This window comes from Gracilinanus agilis, chromosome 4 (genome assembly GCF_016433145.1).
Source record: "Gracilinanus agilis isolate LMUSP501 chromosome 4, AgileGrace, whole genome shotgun sequence".
Classification (NCBI taxonomy): domain Eukaryota; kingdom Metazoa; phylum Chordata; class Mammalia; order Didelphimorphia; family Didelphidae; genus Gracilinanus; species Gracilinanus agilis.
In genome coordinates, this window is record NC_058133.1 from 67,570,523 (window position 1) to 67,593,276 (window position 22,754).

The 22,754-nt window shown below is 36.2% G+C and overlaps 2 protein-coding genes across 2 annotated transcripts in view; both read right to left on the minus strand.

The window, feature by feature from the left end:
• Nucleotides 1–18,121, minus strand: part of SLC9C2 (solute carrier family 9 member C2 (putative)) — a 113,168-nt gene extending 95,047 nt beyond the window's left edge. Inside the window, 2 exon segments of the mRNA XM_044674885.1 lie at nucleotides 281–466; nucleotides 18,085–18,121. Coding sequence (XP_044530820.1) covers nucleotides 281–466; nucleotides 18,085–18,121 — 223 coding nt within the window.
• Nucleotides 18,122–18,983: 862 nt separating this feature from the next.
• The window catches only part of ANKRD45 (ankyrin repeat domain 45), a 47,826-nt gene continuing 44,055 nt past the window's right edge, over nucleotides 18,984–22,754 (minus strand). Inside the window, exon 5 of the mRNA XM_044674887.1 lies at nucleotides 18,984–19,133. Coding sequence (XP_044530822.1) covers nucleotides 18,984–19,133 — 150 coding nt within the window. The remainder of the gene's footprint in view (nucleotides 19,134–22,754) is intronic.

A 22,754-nucleotide genomic window follows, 5' to 3' on the forward strand; every position in this document is an offset into this window, starting at 1 on the left:
TAAGAAAAGACATTCTGTACTAGCCTTGAGAACATGCTACAGGGCCTCTACCCCCAAATCCTTACCATGTGAATGTTTCTTATAGATTTTTATCACATCCTAAGAATTGTCCTGTTATGGTTTGAACTGAGGTCTCATGCACTCTAGACACTCAAAGGTAGTTACCCACGTGCCTTGTACAGAATAACTCTTGATTTGCATGTGGCCTAATTGCTTTGTGATAAGGAGGAAAGATTTGAGGAAGAGAAAGGGAAAGAGGTTAAAGAACCAGGTGACCTACCTGCTGCAAAAATGATGAAAAATAGCAGCAGCATAAAATGTGGCTCTGACGAGGTTATTTCATCTGCCATCCCACAGATTAAGTCAGGATTCGGCATGCTCACGTTTTCTTCAAAGTCATTCATTTTTATATCTGCTTTTCCAATCCCACTTTGAAATTTGATATAGTCACTGCTAACTCTACTCCCTGGATATAGCACACAGAAAAAGGGAAATGAGAATTTCCAGGGCCTAAGCAAAGTTCTACCTGCCCCCATATTCACACCACCTGAGCTCTTCTCTTCTCATAAATCACATATATAAAAGAATGATTACCCTTCTTTCATCTCCTACATCATTTCCACCTTTGAGAGCTAAATCATTGATTCAATGAAAAAGCACTTCCTTTGGCATCTTTAATTCCCCTGCCCCATTTATAAGAATACAAACTCCTAAGAGTGATATCTTCTCTGGCCCTCTCATATTCCCATCCTCTTCTTCCCTCCCCATTCCCTCCTAAACCCCTATTGGAGAAGAGTAGAGAATGTGGGAGTAATCATGGTCAAGGATGAAAAGATGGGGAGAATTAAGGGTAAAGAAAGGAACCATCCTGCTTTATTTTTCCTGACATCAAGCTTTGATCTAAAAATATCTATGACATCCTAAAATAGTCTCAAAAACATTTTAAAGGCATTGTCTTTAGTACCACAGATTCTCAGAGTTCAGTTGTCTAATTATTTAGTCACAATCTACCAAGAAGAAAAAGCCAGGAGACAAAACAGACCAAGTTTAGTTGAGTCATAGGATTACAGCATCCAGTCAAGTCAGCTCTCCAAGTGACATTTGAGTTCCAACTATCCAGAGTAGCTAGGTGGCACATGGGAATGAGTGCTCAGTCTGAAATCAGAAAGACTTATCTTTCTGAGTTAAAAATCTAGCCTCAGACACCTCCTAACTGTGTATGAGCCTGAGCAAGTCATTTAACCCCATTTGCCACAGCTTTCTCATTGAAAATGAGCTGGAAAAAGAAATGACAAATCACTCTTTGCCAAGGAAATCCCAAATAGCATCATCAAGAGTCAGACATGACTGAAACAACTGACCAACATGTCAGCTCTCTTTCAAGTGACACCTAAGTTCCAGTCATCCTCACTTCCTCATCTCTCCCACCCTCAATTACCAGAATTTCCTTCTGGTCCTAGCCTTACTACCCTTCTCTGGTCTACCAAGACCACGAATATTTCCTTCCAATTCCAAAGTATCCCAGAGCTGAAATAAAGTAAAAGCCCAGTTAAAAGCACACGAAGAGAAGCTTGGCTCCACAAGGTCAGTTAACCACAACCTAGTGGCCAACTGACCAGTATGGAGGTGGCATCCCCATGCCTCTCATTGGTTGCTCGTCTACCAATCTCCACTCTCATTGGCTACATGTGCTGTCCCCGAACACCAATCCATAAGACCTCTAGAAGTCAGGCTCCAGAGAAGACTGTCATTATAGTTACTTCTCTGTCTGGGTCTATACACATTCAACCAACTTGATCTTAACTTGAACAGGTTGGGTCATAATATCATAGATATGGAAGTGGGAGGGACTCTAGAAATCATCTAGTTTGAACCTGTCATTTTACAAATGAGATAAAGAAGTAAATTGATTTGCTTAAGGTCACATATCTAATAAGTTGCCATGTCAGGATTTGAGCCTGGATCTTCAATCATCCAGTCTTTTTTCCACTGTACAATAAGTATAACTGGAGATAATTAGTAAATTTGACTACTCTCTTCCTTCTTCAGTCATTTCCCCAATCATCTTTCCATTCTACACTAGAAGCAGGTTCATTTTCACCCCGTGCTATATCTACTCTGGCCATCCTTCGTATCTACTTTATCCACCTCCCATTGTAATATATGCATATATGTGTGTATATGTATATATGTGTATATATATGAATATATGGGTTAGCTAAGTGGCATAGTGAATAGAGGTCTGGGCTTGAGTCATGAAGACTCACTTTTCTGAGTTAAAATGTGGCTTCAGGCACGTAGAAGTTGTGTGACCCTGGATAAGTCATTTAACCCTGTTTATCTCAGTTTCTTGATCTATGAAATGAGCTGGAGAAGGAAATGGCAAACCATCCCAGGATCTTTGCCAAGAAAACCACAAAAATGGGATCACTAGAAATTGAAATGACTAGAAAATTACTAAACAATAACAATATATATGAATATATATACACACATACAAACATATACATATATATACAAAATAAATACAAGGTAATTTGGAAGGCAAGTGGGGATTGTCTCTAGAAGCTATAAAAGGATCAGGAAAGATCTCATGTAGGATGTAGAGTTTGACTTGAGTTTTGACTGAGACTAGGGATTCTGAAGTAAAGGTGAAGCTAGCAATAGCAATAAAAGAAAAACAAATTGAAGGAATCTGATATAGAAAATTTTAATGATTCAACTAAAAATTAATTGAAAGCATTGATAATTTGAACAAAATAGCAGGCTATAAAATAAACCACATAAATCATCGGCATTTTTAGATATTACTAATAATGTCCTACAAAATATATAGTAAAAGGTAGCCTGTTTAAATTAATCATATGTAGAATTAAATTATCAACAAATTATTTTAATGAACTGGAAAAAAGGAGAACAAAATTTATTTGGAAAAAGAAAAAGTCAAGAATATAAAAATAAATAATGAAAAAATGTTAAAGAAAGAGCTCGAACAATACCAGATTTTGAACTATATTGCAAAGCAGTAATTATCACAACTATATGGTACAGGATAAGAAATAGAAAAGTAGATCAGTGGAACATAAGATTATAGTAACCATGTGTTTTATAAATGTAAAGATCCAAGTTTTTGGAATAAGAATCCACTGTTTGGTAAAAATTATTGGGAAAATTAGAAAGCACTTTGGTAAAAAATAAATATGTACCAGTATCTTACACTATTTACCAAGCTAAGATTAAAATGGCCTAGGAATAAATGGAGATGTTATAAGAAAATTAGAAGAACAGGGAACATATTACCTATCACATTTAGAAATAGGAGAATTTATGAATAAAGAGGAGATAGAAAGTATCATGAAATGTAAAATGGATAATTTTAACACACTGAATTGAAATGTTTTTGTACTAATAAAACCAATATAGCCAAGATTAGAAGGAAAACAATAAGTTGGAAAAATTTTTTATAGACAGTTTCTCAGATTTTTCACATCTAAAATATATAGAGAACTTCATAATAAATGTAAGAATATATCATTCTTGAATTGCTAACTGGTCAATTTTCCAGTTTTTTGCCACCCCAAAAAGCGCAGCTATAAATATTTTTGTACATGTCTTTTTCCCTATGATCTCTTTGGGGTACAAACCCAGCAATGGTATGGCTGGATCAAAGGGCAGGCAATCTTTTAGCACTCTTTGGGCATAGTTCCAAATTGCCATCTAGAATAGTTGAATCAATTGACAACTCCACCAGCAGTGCATTAAGGTCCCAATTTTGCCACATCCATTCCAACATTCATTACTCTCCCCTGTTGTCATTTTAGCCAATCTGCTAGGTGTGAGGTGATACCTCAGAGTTGTTTTGATTTGCATTTCTCTAATTATTAGAGATTTAGAACACTTTCTCATGGGCTTATTGATAGTTTTGATTTCTTTATTTGAAAATTGCCTATGTATGTCCCTTGCCCATTTATTGATTAGGGAATGGTTTCATTTTTTGTACAATTGATTTAGCTCCTTGTATATTTGAGTAATTAGACCTTTGTCAGAGTTTTTTGTTATGAAGATTTTTTTCCTAGTTTGTTATTTCCCTTCTGATTTTGGTTGCATTGTTTTTGCTTGTACAAAACCTTTTTAATTTAATGTAATCAAAATTATTTTACATTTTGTAATTTTTTCTAACTCTTGCTTAGTTTTAAAATTTTTTCCTTTCCCAGAGACCTGTCAAGTATACTATTCTGTGTTCACCTAATTTTCTTATAGTTTCCTTTTTTATATTCAAGTCACTCACCCATTCTGAATTTATCCTGGTGTAGGGTGTGAGATGCTGAACAAATTGTGGCATCTGTTGGTAATGGAATACTATTGTGCCCAAAGGAATAATAAACTGGAGGAATTCCATGTAAACTAGAATGACCTCCAGGAATAGGTGCAGAGTGAAAGGAGCAGAACCAGGAGAACATTATACACAGAGACTGATACACTGTGGTACAATCGAATGTAATGGACTTCTGTACTAGCAGCAATGCAATGACCCAGGACAATTCTGAGGGATTTATGGAAAAGGATTCTACCCACATTCAGAGGAAGAGCTACAGGAGTAGAAACACAGAAGAAAAACAACTGCTTGAACACATGGGTTGACGTGGACATGATTGGGGATGTAGACCAGAAACAACCACCCTAGTACAATTATCAATAATATGGAAATAGGTCTTGATTGATGACACATGAAGAAACCAGCAGAAATATGTGTTGGCTATGGGGGAGGGGGAGAGTTTGGGAGGAGAGAATAAGAACATGAATAATGTAACCATGGAAAAAAATTTTTTCTAAAAAATAAAATAGGAAAAAAAATTTTAAATGGTCAAAAAATATGAAGACAGCTTTCATATGAAGAAACCAAAACTATACATTAATTATGTGAAAAAAGTTCTAAATTACTATAGAGAAATGCAAATCAAAACAACGCTGAGATAATATCTTATATTTATCAGATTGGTTAAAATGATACAAGGGCAAAATTAATACAATATTCATGGAACTATGAACATTTTGGAGAGCAATCTGGAATTATACTCAAAGAGTTAAAAACCTGTGTACTTTTTGACCCTGTAGTAACACTATTAGGTTTATTTCCTAAGGTGATCAAGGAAAAAAGGAAAAGAAACTACAGTGGTACCTCAATACATAAACATCTTAAGTCACGAGCAATTTATTTAACTTTATTGCTAAACTTAATTGCTATTTTTTTACTTTACTTCTCATCATTTTCTTCACTGAATTTTGGCTGTTTTGCCACACTTTCCTCAATTTCACTTAGAGGCCATTTCAACAAAAACCTTTCCATGGAAGTTTGTTTCTTCCTCCCTTTCAGAACATTTTGATAATGTGTGAAAGAAGTATAGTTATACAGTTCCAGCACATGACCCATTGCAACTTTTTCTGAGTGTGTCTTTTCAATAAAGTGTTTAATTTTTCCCCAGATCTTCAACATTTCCTTAATCTCACTTGTACTATAGCAATAAAGTTACATATCATAAGTAATTTGTAAAGCCAATATTGCATTTAAATGTAGCGTTACATATGTAGTGTTACATAAGTGCTAGAGCACAAAATGAAAACCTTCTCTGCCAGCATCTTCACCTGACCTTGAAGGTAAATAACATTTCATAAGCAAGTTTATTTCTTTACATTCTTTCTTATTATCTATAAATATATTTATTTGTTATTTACAAAGTACATTTTCATATTTAAAAGCATATAAAACAAAAAGTATGTGTTTTTTAGGGGCCAGAACAGATTAATTGCATTTCCATTCATTTAAATGGGGAAATTCAATTTGATACATGAGCAAACTGAGTTATGAGCTTGGCCATGGAACGAATTAAACTCATGTGTCAAGGTACCACTGTATGTTATAAAATATTTGTAGCAGCTCTTTTTGTGGTGGGAAAGAACCAGAAACTGAAGGGATGTCCATCAATTGAAGAATGGCTGAACAAGTTGTGATATGATTGCATAAAATACTATTATGCCATAAGAAATGACAAACAAGATGATCACAAAGAAACTGCAAAGACTTCTAAGAGATGATGCAAACTGAAGTGAGAAGAACCAGGAAAACACTGTACATGATAACAATAATATGATGGTCAACTGAGAATGACTGAACTATTATCAACAAAGCAAGAATCTAGAACAATTTCAAGACGTTAATGACAAAAAAGGATATCCACCACTATAGAAGGAACAGATGGAGTCTGAATGCAGATTGAAACATACTGTTCTTCACTTTATTTCCTCTGTGAGTTTTCCTCTGGAGTAATATACCTTGTTTCACAACATAATGAATAGGGAAACCTGTATTATATAATAATATATGTACAACTTATATCATATGGGGGAGGGAAGGAAAATTTGTTTTTACATGTGATTGGAAAAAATAAAAATTTAACTTGTTTTTTTTATTAAAGAATTTTTTTCAAGAAATATAACTGTAGTTGCTATGTAGCATGGAGGAACTTATGGTAAGAGTGATAATTTTTTTAAGCTTGCATTTATATAGAGCTTTAAGGTTTGCAGAACACTTTACAAATACTATTTCATTTTTTATTCATATAACGACACTGGGAGATGAGTTCTATTTGTATCCCTAGTTATAGAGAAGCAAAAACTGAAGCTGAGAAGGTTTAAGTGGCTTGCCCAGGGTCACATAGCTAGTATGTATATGAGATCAGTTTTAAAATCAGGCCATATTAAGTACAGTAAGCTCTTGAAATCTCATAAACACCTCCCCATCTCTAATTCCATGAACACTGACTCAGTTTTAGTTGAATACTAGCTAAATCATTAGATATTGTCCTCAGAAAGAAGTATCTAAATCAGTGATGGGCAAACTTTTTTAAAAAGGGGCCAAAGGAAAGGAAATACTCATCTGTCAGCCTGTTTCTAAGACAACTGTTTCGAAGTTTCATTGTATTGTATCTTACTCATTGTATTCATCAGATTAGGAATAATGTCGAGCAGCCAGATAGAACATTTCAGGGGGCTGCATCTGGCCCATGGGCTGTAGTTTACCCATCACTGATCTAAATGAAATTAACCTTTAAATTAGACTGAATACAAACAAGCCCCATAGTCAATAGGATGCCTAGAATTATATACAAAAACTTCACCATGTCTAGACTTTCATGAGGATATTACTTTCTTCAATATTTCAACAGCTCTTTTATTTCACCTGGTAGAGTACTCTTCTTGAGTTTCTGTGGCAAAAAAATTTTACTTATGAATTATTACTTATTGGTCAACCTTTTGGCAATGAGCCTTTCTAAACCTAACAAGACAGATTGGTTATTGAATACAATTTATTAAAATAACATTTTATCTTTTCCCTTAATACATGTAAAAACAATTTAACATTCATTTTTTTTTAAGTTTTGAGTTCCAAATTCTGTTCTCATCCTCACTCCTACCCTGTCCTCCTTCCTCTCTAAGACAGCAAGAAATCTGGTATGGATTTGACATGTGTAGTCATTGTTTCCATATTAGTTGTTTTGTGGAAGAGTTCTCAAATGGAAAAATAAGAAAATTAAATATAGTATATTTCAGCCTGCATTCTGACCAGTTCTTTCTCAGAAGGCAGATGGCATTTTCCATCATGAGTCTCTAGGATTGTTTGGAATCAAAGTATTTCTGAGAATAGGTCATTCATAGTTGTTCAAGAAATATAGTGATCACTATTTACAATGTTCTTCTGGTTCTGCTCACTTCACTTTGCATCAGTTCTTAAAATTCTTTCCATATTTTTCTGAAGTCATCCTACTTGAAATTTCTTAAAGCACAATAATATTCCATAACTATCAAACACCACAGGTAGAATGGTTATTTCCAAAAATGCATTACATTTTTGCATCCAAAGATGTCAAAGTCCAACTACTTTTAGTGTTCTTTTCTTGCACATTATTGTATTGATTGGGTATTATTAAAAGAAAAATTCTTTGTTTTGACTTTCACTCTGATAAAGGAGACAAAACTCAGGACAAAGAGAATTAAAGGAGTTTATTATAAGTACCTCAAAATAGCAACATACCGACAGGCTGATTCCTGGAGATCAGCAAATGGCTTCAAGATGGGACAACTTTTATTGATAATTTTCATAATGAAAGACATTTTGGATAGGTTCCCATGGATAAAAGGGGTCAGTTTAGCCCTTGCATCTCAGTTCCTTTCTAAGGCAGGAAGAATATGACAGTTTGCAGGTAGAAGTATAAATATCACAGGTAGGGGAACGTGACAAAAAGCAGGAAATTCAAAAAAACTATGAACTCATAGCTGCCTTCCCCAACAGAGCCTCCCCCAACATTTATTCACATGCAGGACTGGGAACAATAAGTCACTGAATCATTATAACTTCCAAACATTCTCCCATTTGGTGTTCATCAGTCATAAATGGAAATGTGAAAACAACAAAACAAAATCCAACACATTCAGTCTTCATCTTTATTCTCAACTGCACCATCCTAACCTCTGTTACTTGTACCAAATCAGTTTAAGTAAACATTAGAGCAGTGGTTCCCAAACTTTTTTGGCCTACCACCCCCTTTCCAGAAAAAATATTACTTAGTGCCCCCTGGAAATTATGAAACTATTTATTGAACTCAGAATAGAATGTAATACAAAAAAAAAATATGTGGCCATCACCGCCTCACTGGATCGCTGCAGCACCCACCAGGGGGCGGTGGTGCCCACTTTGGGAATCACTGCATTAGAGGCTATACACTAGGAGACTTAAACTCACAATAGGAGACACATATACTGTGGATCACAAATCATAATCCCATGTTTCCATTAATATTGAACAGTTAAATAGGCTTAGATGCACAGAGTCATAACCTCATGTATCCCCCCCAAAGATTAATTTGTTGAAATAAATTCTATATGTAAAGTAATTCATGTTACAGATTAAGGCATTTAGAGGGCACATGATGTACTAATTTTAGAAGGACATCCTTTATCTGGACAATTTTTTTTTTCTGTTTTCCCCATAGTTTTCCCAGACTCTACTGAATCTCACTCATCTCTCACTTGTGCACTTATCTGGCAGGATTTTACCAAGCTCTTATAGTTCCATTCCCTAGGAATTCACCTCCCTCTAAGAATACCAGCATTTCCATGCAAATGCATACAAGACTCACCTGTCTCTTCCCAGATGGCCTTTTCTTCTGCTTCATTTCTTCATGCACAAGTGAAAAAAAATCTAAATTTGAATTCTGGGATTTATTTATCCCTCCTGATCTGAGTCTTGGAGAGCAAAATTCTCTACGACTTCACATTGTTCAACTAACCACTGTGGGGGTTCACTCCAATATGAGGCCTCAATTGTTGGCTTGGGGACAGTATAGAGCAGACCTTTCCACAGTGATATCCAGGGGTGAAAAGCTTTTTAAAAACTCCTAGCTGTTGCTCACCAGTTGTCAAAAGGAAAATTGTTTGAGTTTTTACCCTAATTGACAAGGCAAAATTCAGAACAAGGAGAATTTAAGGAATTGATTTAAGTACATCAGGGTAGCAACACATGGACTAGCTGATCCCTGGAGATCAAAAAATGACTTCAAGATGAGCTAGCTTTTATCAATAACTTTCATAATAAGATAAAGACAAATTGGGCTAGTTCCCATCAGTAAAGGGCTTGGTTGGGCTCTTGTATCACAGTTCCTCTCCAAGATAGCAAGTACATGACAATTTGCAGGTAATGCAAAAAGCTGTAGTCTTGGTGTTGGTTTTCTCCAACAGAGCTTCCCCCAACACTGATTGAGAAGTAGGACTGTGTAAGAGTTAAAACTAGATATTTAACATATGGTCGCCAGAAATCGGATTAAGACGATTTCAAATTAAAATAGACTCAAGTCAGGATGACTTTTATGGAAGTTTATTTACAATTAGGAAGGCTGAAGGTAGGGAAATAGAGACTCTGGCCCAGCCTAGAGGTCCGAACCAGGTAAGAATTTAGAGGCCCCAGCAGAGGAGCACAGAGGTTAATTAAACAAGGCTTCTAGCAAGGCAAGAGAGGCCTCCTTGAGGGTAGAGCCTCCAGAAACGCCAAAGGAGAAGAAAGGAAGTCAGCCTAATTTACCCACATGACAATTCAGAGGGCAGCAGTCTGAGGTCTCACCAGAGATCCTTCTACACCAAGTTCAAAGCACCAACTGCCTCCACAGGAAGTTACCATCATATTTAAAAGATAGCATCTTTCCTCACTTCCTGCATCCACCTCCAATTTCAAGTGGACAAATGACAGCCTCAACACTGTTTTGGACTGCCCAAAGGGCAGTCCCTTGTTCTTCATTTGTTATTTAATGTCATGTGTGGGTAACAGACCTTCCCCTCCCCACTTAATTCTAAGTTGGGTGTGGTGACATTATTTCTGATGGCTAGAGTCTAAACAAAACAATGAATGAGGATGAGCTAATTCCATTTACACAACTGGAAACAATGGGTCATTGAGTCAAAATAACTTGGATAGTACATTATTCTTAAGATTTTATTTTGCTATGCATCAGTTCATGTCTTCCAGTAATTTTACATTTGTTGCTAGATTTTTACTATCACAAAAATTGATATATGTGGGTGTATGAGGACTTTGTCTTTGGCCTCCTTGGGGCATATCTGCAGAGTACTGTAAACTGTATATTTTATTTCATGGCTTTTGTTAATACTATATAGATCAGGGGTCAGCAACCTTTTTGGCCGTGAGAGCCATAAACGCCACATTTTTTAAAATGTAATTTTGTGAGAACCGTATAGTGCTCACAGTGCGCTCTTGTAATAGTGCCTGAAAAAAAATTGACTTTATGGCTCCTGCAGAAAGAGCCATATCTGGCCCTCAAAAGAGTTAGATATGGCTAGAGAGCCATATGTTGCCGACCGCTGACATAGAGGATGCTGGTGATGGGGGCAGAGGGATTTATTGTGTATCCTATTTTAAAATTTTTCTTTTTGACCTTTTGAATCATTCTGGAGTTAGCATTTGGTCTATTATCTATAGGGGCTCCACAGAACTTGTCTTATGTTCTTTTTCACTGAGGATTATTTTTCAGTTTTGTTTTTGTTTCAAAGAACCCCATTTTTCTTTTAAAATTAAATTTTTTTATTCTGAACTTTTAAAATACCCCCAAAATACAAGCATTCCCATATGCCTCCCCAACTTTCTCTGTCAATCATCTTATCACCTGTTTTTTTGATTGCATCAGAAAGATCTTCATGTTAAGGATTCACAAATTTAGCAACATTTTATCCTATCCACACCATTAAGCCTGGGTGATTTCAGAGCTCACCTTGCATTAAGGTATGGGATGACTAGATCTGAATTGATATCCTCTTCTCTTGCCATAGATGATCTCTGCACTGCTGAGTTTCATCTCATACACATAGCTGTTTCTTCACTCTAGTTATGGAGGGAGGCAAGGGCAATGCCCCTCATTTCATTAAGGGGTAGGTGTAGGGGGATCAGACTAGGCTGTGAGAAAGGACTGGCAGAAGCCACCAAAGTCAGACCTTGAAATGGATGTCTAAGTGGCCAAAAAGGTTTCACTGGTGCAGAGGTGAGGGAGGGAGTTCTTCCTTTCTACTGTTGTTTCAGTGGGCATTATGCTGCCTGGAGATGTTCTTCATCTTTTGATGCCAGATTCTGATTGAAGTGCTAAAACTTGGGAATAAAGCTCATAACTAGCTTATTCTACCACCTTCCTAGTTCTATATCCTTTTCATGCCTTTTTGAAGGTTAAAAAAAGTTAAGTAAAACTAATGACAATGACCTTATCTAAAAGTTGACACATTTCACTTCTGTAGCAACTTGATTTTTTTAATTAAGAGATTTATTTTTTTTTCCATCCCTTTCCCATCCCATGGAAAAGGGGGGAAAATATTGCAATAAATATGTATAATTAAATAAATAAATTCCCCGGATGGCTGGCTGCATACAAAAATGCTGATTCCCAAATCCACCAGTTTTCTGTAATGGATATCATGTTTTCATCATTGGCTCTTGGGAATCATCAATGATCACTGTATTAATGATAGTTCTTCCTACAATGACTATAATGCCAAAAAAAACCAAAACTCTGAAAGCTGTAATAAAAATTGTTCTGGATCTGCAAACTTCATTCATCATCAGATTATAAAAATCCCCCATCTCTTCATTTTCATAATATTTTTAGGACAATCAGTTCTTATATGAATCTTTCTATTATTCTGTTCTAAAGTGTCAATTTTCCTTTCATTCTCTACTTCTTATCTCATTTCCTCCTGGTACTCCTACAATCCCTGCAACTAGGACATTTTTCCTTCAAGGATTTACCTGGACTTGATGTGGGGTTGCTATCTTCTTAGGGGTTTACTCCAGGCATCTCGCAGAACATCATGGCTTTGCAGGTATAAGGGAATATTGGAGGGGATTATTGAAGCAAGTGGGCCAACATGAGAAACACTATCTTTACAGCCCCTGGATCCTGCCCTTTTGTATAAATGCTCTGTTGTTCCCTGTGGTGACTCTTGACTGGAGTGGACAGTTGAAATCAGGAAATCTTGTTTTATGTTTACCTAGGAGTGAAGTCTTAGAAATACCATTTGTCTCATTTGTCTGGCATTTTAGAAACAAATAACATTAGTGTTAGGCAAAGCAGATAGACACAAAGGAAAATGGCCAATGACCTAATAACTGCATTCAGATTTAGCTGCTCACTTCATGTCTGATGCTTCCAGTCAAGACTTTCCCCTTCCCCTTGAGGGCAAGTGGCCTTGGAAACATTTAAATGCACCTACCTATTCTACATACAAGATCTCTGCTGTTGGAGAATAAAAAACCTGATATGGCTATATTGATTTGATATGGCTGCAAACCCAAGAAGTCTGTACTATCAACATACTACCAGAGTATAAGAAAGGAACTAGAATTGTACTTCACATTTAAAAAATAACACTACAGTCTTAACTTCCATTAGGACTTGAAGATCTTCTTTTGGAATCTTAAGAGAAAATGTTTTAAAAATGTATTTATATATATGCATATATATAAATACATTTATCCATGAGAAGGCAGAATCATTTGGCACTTTTCACTGGACCTAGAAGTAAGCAGATTTAACATATTTTAATTGATTTACAATGTTAAATTAACTAAGTCAGTTCAAGAAATAATATCCAAAGGAAAAAATGTTAGATACCCTAATTATTGTCAGTTATTAATTAAACAAAAAGGTTGTAACTGTATATGTGAACCTCTAAGAATATTCCTTTTTTATCTTAAAATCTGAGACTTCATTTGCTTTATGTAACTTTTATGTCAATTGGGTCCTAACCATCCAACCTTATGGATATGGGGTATAATTTTGGGAAGATCCCTTTGGCCCATGCTCTTATGGAGGGAAACCCTAGGAATAGAAGTTTTTGGTCTCTTCCTCTCTCACACACACACAAAAAAAAAACTTTGACTAGTTCCCCTACCCAGAGAAACCCTAAGAAAATTAGTATTTCAATGATTCTACTTTACCAAAAAGGGCCCTTGACTCTTGTGAGCACTCAGACTAACAGGACATTAAATATAGGCATGATTTATTTAACCTGATTAACAGATAATTGAGAAAGTCCCTCCTTCTTCCCAGTGTGTTATTGGAATTTGGGGGTCTCTGAACTACATTTCCCATGAGCTCACTGGCTTCCTGTCTTAGGTGATGACATAGACAGGAGGATAAAATTGGGGGGCTGGACTTGCACTTTCTCTTTGCTATCTATCCACCATGGAGGTGGCAGGCAAGGCTCGCAATCTTTTAAAGTGACTTAGCTAGCATGGCACGTGGCTTCATTTTTCTAATGGCTACCAATAAATCTATAAAACCCATAATATTTTTAAAGCTATTTTTTATATTAATTTTATTTCTTACACCAGAGGGCCTCATATAGTCATTCCGTTTTATAACACTCTCCTATGTGTCTTGGGCTTGTTAGGGAGTCAATAAATCCTCCCCTGTCAATAGAGCTCAGAGTTTTTTTCAGACAGGGAAATAACTCAGGGTTGTTACAAAGTCAGCCTTCCACTTAGATCTACACAATTTGCATGATTCAGAGGACCAGCAAAGGGAAAAGTTTGGAATTGTTCCTTTGTATTAGGCTTCTCTTCTTTCTTGATCCTCAGTTCAAAGACTTCCTTAGAAGTCACAAACTCCTCCTATGGTTCCTTATACTGATGACCTGCCTTGTGATTCTCTCCCCCTTGCCTCTTTGTTTTATCAAAGTTTCATCTCCTTTGCCTAGTGTCACTCTTCTTTATTTTTCTTGGGACTACAAAATTGTAGGAGCTTCCCTGCTTCTCTCTCCCTATGTCTCATCACTTTCTCTAGTCCATGCCTCTAGTAATAAGGAGATGATAGTCCATGACATATAGACTTGGAAGAAGTAGTGGAATATACAAGGAGAGAATAAATAGGTGCTTCTGCATGACAGAACATATAGTACTTTTTGAATAGCTACAATTATTAGGAAGTTCTTCCTAATATCAAGCTTAAATTTGCGTCTTTGTAATTCTCATCATAGCTCCGGGTTCTGTCCACTGGGGACAAAAGAACAAGTCTAATCTTCCACATAAAAGCTCTTCAAAAATGTGAATATAACTATCATGTCTCTCCTTTGTTTCCTCTTCTCCAGGTTAAAAGTCTCTAGTTCCTTCAACTGATCCTCATAGGACTTGAACATAATGTCTTTTAACATACTAGCTGCCCTCCTATGGATGCCTTTGTTTGGACAAAAATGCCAAAGGTAAGCTGAACAAAAAAAAAAAAAGTCCAGATATAAGATCATATCACATCTAAAAACTATGCCTCTGAGAAGCAGCACAGCATAATGGATAACAAGCTAGTATCACTCCCAGGAAGACCTGGGTTCAAGTGCTATCACTACCAGACATTGGTTGTGTAACCCTGGGCAAGTCATTCTCAGTGCTTGAGGCGAGTCTCCAAGTCTATATTGCAGAGGTTCTGCCTTGGATTGGTAGAAGATGTTCTTCAGACCATATACCTACATCTCTCTATAATAGTGGTTCCCAAACTTTTTTGGCCTACCGCCCCCTTTCCAGAAAAAATATTACTTAGCGCCCCCTGGAAATTATGAAACTATTTATTGAACTCAGAATAGAATGTAATACAAAAAAAGTGTGGCCATCACCACCCTCCTGGATCTTTTCCACAGGAATAACAGGAGAAAAGTTATCAAATGCTTTGGAAAAAATTAAGGCAAACTATATAGTTATAGATATATACGCACATGCATATATATATATATAGCCTTATTATATTGCATGGATAAAAGTATAAATGAAATGTTCATCCAACTTGAAGATGACCCAAAGATATTAGGCAAATATATTCTTACCAACCTGTTAAGTGTGCTCTATCTCTGACCAAGAGCCTAGAGTTCCATTATTTTTAAGCTATAGTCAGAAATCCAACTCATTTTCATCAATCCTCTCCTGAATCAATTTTTCTTCTATGTATCCTTTCCCTTAAACAGGCAACAACAAGGAAAACACTATCTATATCCCCTTCAGTTTTCAGTTTATTGCCTAAGACATTATAATCTTTGGCAATATGTTCTAGGTTCCTTATAGCAATATCCTTGTACCCAAATGAATTACCAGAAGTGAAGAGTAGTTATTTGTTTTGACAACACATGGAACAGTCTCTGTTAAGTCTTGGATACATCCCCTGGGAAGACAAAAGACCTCTTTATTGTTGCCATGAAGCCAACAAATAGCTGCCCAAGTATTCCTGGCATATAGGATCCAGCTCTATATACCAGGGATTTTCTAAGTGGCCTAGGGTGCTCATCAGATGTAAAGAACAAAACAGATTGGAAGCACGGCTTATTAGCTCAAAGTGCTCCAAGGTACAATGGAGTCACAGATTTATTATATATGAAATCAAAATTCCCTTTCACCCTAAAAGTACAGAGAGAGTTTTACAGTTTTGCAGACATTGCAATTAGTTTAGACAACACACAGCAACCTAAGAAACTTCAAGGTGAAGATAAGAGTACAAGGTTGGATTGTAGCTGCCTCATTATCAGCAAGCTAAATCTGGAAATATTTGCTAGGTTGGGAAGTCCCTAAATTTTCGGCCTTGACTGTCTGAAACTACCTTTGAAGCCAAACAGTTACATTCCTGACCAAAGGAGAAGAATGTTAACCTCTTGACTGCTGGTTTGCTAAAAGCTCAAAGCTTTCCAGTAAGACTATATTGCTAGGGGGCAGCTAGGTGGGTCAGTGGATTGAGAGCCAGATCCAGAGATGGGAGGTCCTGGGTTCAAATCTGACCTCAGACACTTCCTAGCTGTGTGACTCTGGGCAAGTCACTTAACCCCTATTGCCTAGCCCTTACCACTCTTCTGCCTTGGAACCAATACACAGTATTGACTCCAAGACGGAAGGTAAGGGTTTAAAAAAAAAAAAAAAAGACTATATTGCTTTCTAATAAGAAAAGGTGTGGATCATAAAAGGGGTCAAAAGAGGAATCTCAGATAGCCCAATCCAGGCTTACTCTGATTATTAGAGTAGAAAGGTTAACACACAGCTCTGCCAGGCTGTGTTGACCTTTTGATGGGGTCCAGATAAAAATATCTAGTTGAAACTCTGTTTCTCTTAATGGCCTCTGACATAGTCACCCTCTTCTTTTAAATTGAAGTGATTTATTACACAGCAAAACTTTTATTAATGAAAAGAATCATAGAGTAGTTATAACCATCAGCTATACCTGGATGATGGGATTTACAAATTATGCTGTTTCTTTACAGCTCACAACACTGGCAGAGTCATCAACCAACAGCATTATTCTGTTTTTCTTTTGATCTTTCCTGGATAATCTTACTTCTGTGGCTCTAATCTATATTTCTATGAGGACAAGTGACTGCTTACCCATCAGAGTTTCTAGCACTCTACTCTTCAGAAAGAGTCTTAAATTTGTTTTATAGCTCCTAGTGTATATCTGTCCTTCCTTCTCTGTTTTATAGCTCCTAGTGTATATCTGACCTTTTCCTGACAAGACTCACATGTCTCCTCTGTCACTTCAATCAAGTAATAATCATTTATTGTGCCAGGTACTATAATAAAATTCCTTTCCTTCCATAATAATCCTATTTCTGTATTTTTGTTTTTAGGAATATTTCATTCTTCCTATTAGTCTAGAATGTACTCCTTGTATCCCTTCTCTATTAGGAAGAAAACACATATAACATTGGAACATACAAAAATCAATTGGATAGAAATATAAACATAACAGATTCAGTGCAAATCTCTGCAAAACTATCCCTGTTTTTGATAGTGAGGTAGTCAGCCTTATTTTTAATCACCCTTGGGAGCTTACACTTCATCTTTATAGGCTGATATTGGCTTTTAGCTAAACAATCATACTCAACTTTCATTCCTTTGTCTCAATGATTTTTAGCCACATCCTACTTCCTTTCCCTTTTTGCATAAACTTTTCATTTCTATGACTTATCTTCCTCTGACAAATAAGTTCTCTTCATTTTCTTTGAGTTCTTCTATTTATCTGCATCCTTTTATTTTTTCAGATCCATCTTCATATTGAGCCCTTCTCTTTCTACTACTTAAGATATTCCCCTTTACCTTATTCTCAAGTTGCATCAAATTTCTCCCTTTTGAATTCAGGATCTGGCCTTTTTCACAAGTCCAAATTCCCCAAACATCCTTGAAATTTATTTCTTGTCTCCTTTCACACTCTTCTTGCCACATTTTCCCATATGAACTAGGTGAAATTGTTCTATTCTCAATTTTTACTCTCCAAATTCAGTCTCTGACCTTCGCAAGTCCAAATTGTTCTTCTACACCTCCTTCATATCCTTCTCTTCATCCTTTACCCTTCTACCAGTCTTCCTGCACAAATTTCTTCAGGTGTTTGTTTGAACATTTCTTTCTTGTATTTCATCAATGAATGTATATGCCAATTTCCCACTTTGGATCATGTTATAATGAATATGACTGAGCTCAAGGTCAACTCACAGTGAGGTAGCCTAAATTCCTACCTTCCTCAGCATATGGACAGTGTTGCTTTCCACTCATGTCAGCCTCTCCAATTCAGCCATCTGAGATTTGGGGAAGCACACCAACTCCCTCCATCTGCTATCTTCCTCACAATCATGTGGGTCAAATTATGCAAATAAGCCTGAGATGTTTCTTCAAAGATTTCCAAAAGGGGAAAAGTAGGGGGTAGATCTTGTGTCTGAGCAGAGGGGGTCAAAAGATGCAAAAGAACAATCGCCTAAAAAATGTCAAATCAGAATCAGAGTACTTTAGAACCAACGGGACTTTATAGGTCATTTTGTCCAATGTCTTCCTTTATATACGAGCACACAAAAGCTCAGAAAGGCTAAATGATGTGTCCAACATCGCAAAGTGACCTAGTCAAAGCTCCTAATTTAAGGGGAAAAAAGCTCCCAGATTAGGATCTAGTACTTCTGACTCCTACTTCAATGAGAGTTCTACCCTAATAATTATGTAATATAGATAGATACACATTAAGTGATAGTCCTACCATAATACATTATGTAACATACGTAGGTGTGTGTGTGTGTTACATGTACATATGCAAAACACTCTCAAATGACTGGCTATTCTAAGATTTTCCAGGTCAATGAGCTTTGTTAATAGTTTTTAAAAAGTATTTCATATCCACTATGAAATTATGTCAGTGGAATGACATTCATCTTAGTGAAAGCAGGAAACAAAGGGCTTAAATAAGCTGATATAATTTATAATAGGGAACTACAACTGTTTTTAAATGAATAGCTAAATCAATAATGGTAAGAGCAAGGAGCATCTATGATTATAGTGGATAGAAAAAAATTTAGGAAATTAGATATCTTGATATTTCCCCCCTAATTTTCATCAATTGTGACATTTTCCCATTAAATAGTTCTACTGTTCAATACTTACGTGGTGTGGTCATTTTCAGAAAAACAGGATTCACAATGTCTTCCAGTTGCTGCTTTTGCTCCACAAGTTCTTCTACAGTTGCATTTGGATGGAGCTCAAGCCACTCCGATTTGGAACGACAGGCACTGGTGAGTAAATTCTAAAGGGGACATGGCGACTTTTAGTTCCATGTATTTGCTAAAAGGTTGACAGCTCAAACTCTCATTGTAAATGACCCCAAGAAATCTCCAAATAGTGTTGCCAGAGTTATTTGTCCTCATGAATGAACCAGTCCCTCTCATTACTTGAAGTAGTAGTGACCTATGCCAACTCAGGGGACCATGATAATGACAACTGATATTTATGTAGTGCTTTAGGGCTTGTAAATACAACAACCTTATGATATATGTTCTATTATTATCCCATTTTATAGATTTCCTCTTATAGAAATCAGAGGAAAATTATATAGATGAGGAAAAACTTTAGAGAAGTAATGATTTGGAGTAGCTTACCAATAGTCATTTATATAAGTATAAGGGGTAGAACCTATATGCAGGTGTCTCTTTGAATTACAGATCTATTTGCATAGGTGGGAAAAGGAGGATAATAGAATAAAATATTAAAGTCCTGTCTTCTCTCTCTTGCCTATTATCACCATTATATCCTGAGTTACTTGATTCTCCTCTCTTCAATACTTCAATACTTATAAGGCTCCTTTTGTTGCAAAAGGCAGAGTTAATCTGTCAGTCAATAAACATTTATTAAGTACCAATTGTGTACCAGACACTACGCCAAGCCCAAAGATTAAAAAGAAAATGAACCATTAAGTAAATCAATCAAGTCACACAATTCCAACTCAAAGTTAATTACAAAATGCCTTTATTTTGTTCCTTTACTTATTTATTCATTTACTTATTTTTTATTTTTAAAAACAGAAGATCAATGAGGACTAGGCAATTTGTCTTAAGTGAATTACCCAGGGTCACACAACTAGGAAATGTCTGAGACCAGATCTGAATGTAGGTCCTTCTGTCTCCAAGTCTGGTGTTCTATCCACTGTGCTACCTAGTTGCCCCTTCTTATATTATTCCTTAATAATGTGAGAACAATTCTTGGCCAAGAAGTAAAACATCCAAATTAAGTGGGAAACATCCTAGGACATCTCCAAGTGACTAAGGAAACTTAGTCCTACTTCATAGATTTTTCTAGAAACATTTTTAAACCATTTAGAATATAGGTTATTAAAGCATCTTCAGAGATTTGGGTTCTAGCAAGTAGCAAATGAGGAAAGGGTGTTCCAACTAAATCCTATGAGGAGGGGTTTCTTACTGAAAAAAACACTTGAGATTTGGTCTCCTTCCCTTCCTTTCTTCTCCCCCACCTTCCCACCTTGGTAGGAGAAGAGTCTTTCCATCTTCAGATGTCCTGAGGGATTCTCAGCTTCCCATTGGCCTCCTAGAAATGACCCTAGAATGACTGAGAGCAATGACTATATCAGGAGCCAAGAAAAGACTAGATTAAGATTCTGTTCTACTGAGAGCCCAACAAAAAAACTTAACTGTATCTAAAAGGGAATATTTTGATGTAGACTCTAAACGACTACCTCAGTGCAACTATCAATAATATGGAAATGGGTCTTGATCAATGGCACATGTAAAACCCAGTGGAAATGTGCATCAGCTATGGAGGGGTGCTCGGGGGAGAGGAGAGAAAGAACATGAATCATGGAACCATGGGAAATTTTTCTGAAAAATAAAATAAATTAAAAAGTAAAATAAAAGGGAATATTTTGAGGACTCTGGCAAAAGAACTTCTAGGATCTGAGTTATAACTTTGTCATCTATACTCTCTAATTTGAGCCCTTGTTCCTCTAGACTCTGTATGTATTTGTGGCAGAGAGAATGTATCATAGACATTTGGAGGGGTGTTTTATAGAAACTTTTCTTACTGTTTCACTTCATTAAATATGCTTTCCTAAAAGCCACTTAAGTCTGTTTGACAGATAATAATGACAGCAATCCCAAGGGAGCTTGCCATCCATATAGGATTAGAAAAAGAAATCCTTTAATACCTTAAGGGTATTCCTTGTGAGTGTAAACATGTCAAAATTCAAAACAACAAACATTGTAAAAATAAATAACACAAGGGCAGCTGGGTAGCTCAGTGGATTGAGAGCCAGGCAGAGAGACAGGAAGTCAGTCTTGGCTTCAAATTTGGCTTCGGATACTTTCTAGCTATGTGACCATGGGTAAGTCACTTAACCCCCATTGTCTAGCTCTTATGGCTCTTCTGCCTTGGAACTAATACATCATATTGATTCTAAGTCAGAAGGTAAGAGTTTAAAGATAAATAAATAACATATTCTCAGTTTGCAGGAACTGGAAAGGAAATAGGGCAAACAGATACCAGTGGTTTTTAAAAATTAAATTACATGTGAAAAAAAAGCTGTATTCTGTTTCATCCAGAAGGGGGAAATGTAAAGTCATGTGTAGATGAATTCATTCCTATTCAATGTCCATTTTTATTCAATAGTCCTGAGTATTTGGGGCCGAGGGAAGGAGGAGAAGGAAACTTGTAATTTTAAGAAAGGATTTGTGATGGAATAGTTTTGATGTTTAAGATAAGGAGAAATAAGGACATATAAGAAGAGTTATTATTGCTTGGTAACTGGTATGTAATTAGAATTTTGTACCCCAGGACTTCATTTCCAAGAATCCTACTTTTGTCCTCACATTATGTCCTGCGTAATTAGAATCTGTTTCCCTAAAAACTATGATCCTCAGCAAAACTACGATTCCCAGCACTCCACCTGTCATTATGTGCTGATGTAGACAGGATATAAATTGTGTGGAGTTCTGTCTCTTGCTCTCTTTTCCTTCCTGTAGTGGCTTTGGTGGAGTGGGGATTTTTGAGCAGGTAGAAAACTTAATCATGTGGTTCTGTTTTGTCAGATAACAAACTTTATAAAAATAATACTCAAGTATTGCACATAAATTTAAATCTTACAGTCCTTATGTTTTGGAGATAAGTTTCTGTAAGCCTGCCCTCTCTGGCTCTCTTCTCCAGCTATTGTGATCCAGGAAACTTGTCTTTACTCAGGCTTTATCTATTTCCTCTAATTCAAGTGATTATTAATAAATCTTATAAAATATAATACTTGGAGTTATTATTTTAGATATTTGGATATTAATTTTAATCTTACACTGGAAAAAAAACCATACAGAATTTTACCTTACTCTCCCCTTACAAAGCCAATGGTACACAATGTAATTCTTTCATTAAAAAGCATGGCCATTATATAGAGGGGTTAAAGAAAGTATTTTCTGGTTAGAATTATTCATTGTAAAGAATCTGCTGTAAACAGACTCACGAAACACTCTTACCTATGGGCTATCAAGCATAGAGAAGATTCATTTTACATTGCTTTATGTAATGTTTATAGTGTTTCACTCAGACTTGGTAAACACCATTTGAAGGGGGTAATTTTGGACTAACACAAGTTAGAGGGGGCTGCTTCAGGTTTCTCTTTGTCACAGAAAGTGTAAAATTCCCAAGGGAAGACCTGGAGAATTGTGCAAAGAAATTCATGATTTGAAGACCTAAACATGCATTGTTGGCAAACCTCTGTTTGTGTCTCAGGAACATTAAAATCTATTGTTTCATATAGGATTTTTTGGTTTGTTCTTGATATTTGGCACATTTCTGAGTCATCATATGTATATATTAACTCCAGAGAGTCTCTCTACCTCATTAAAGGTTGTCATGAATGTCATAGTTATAG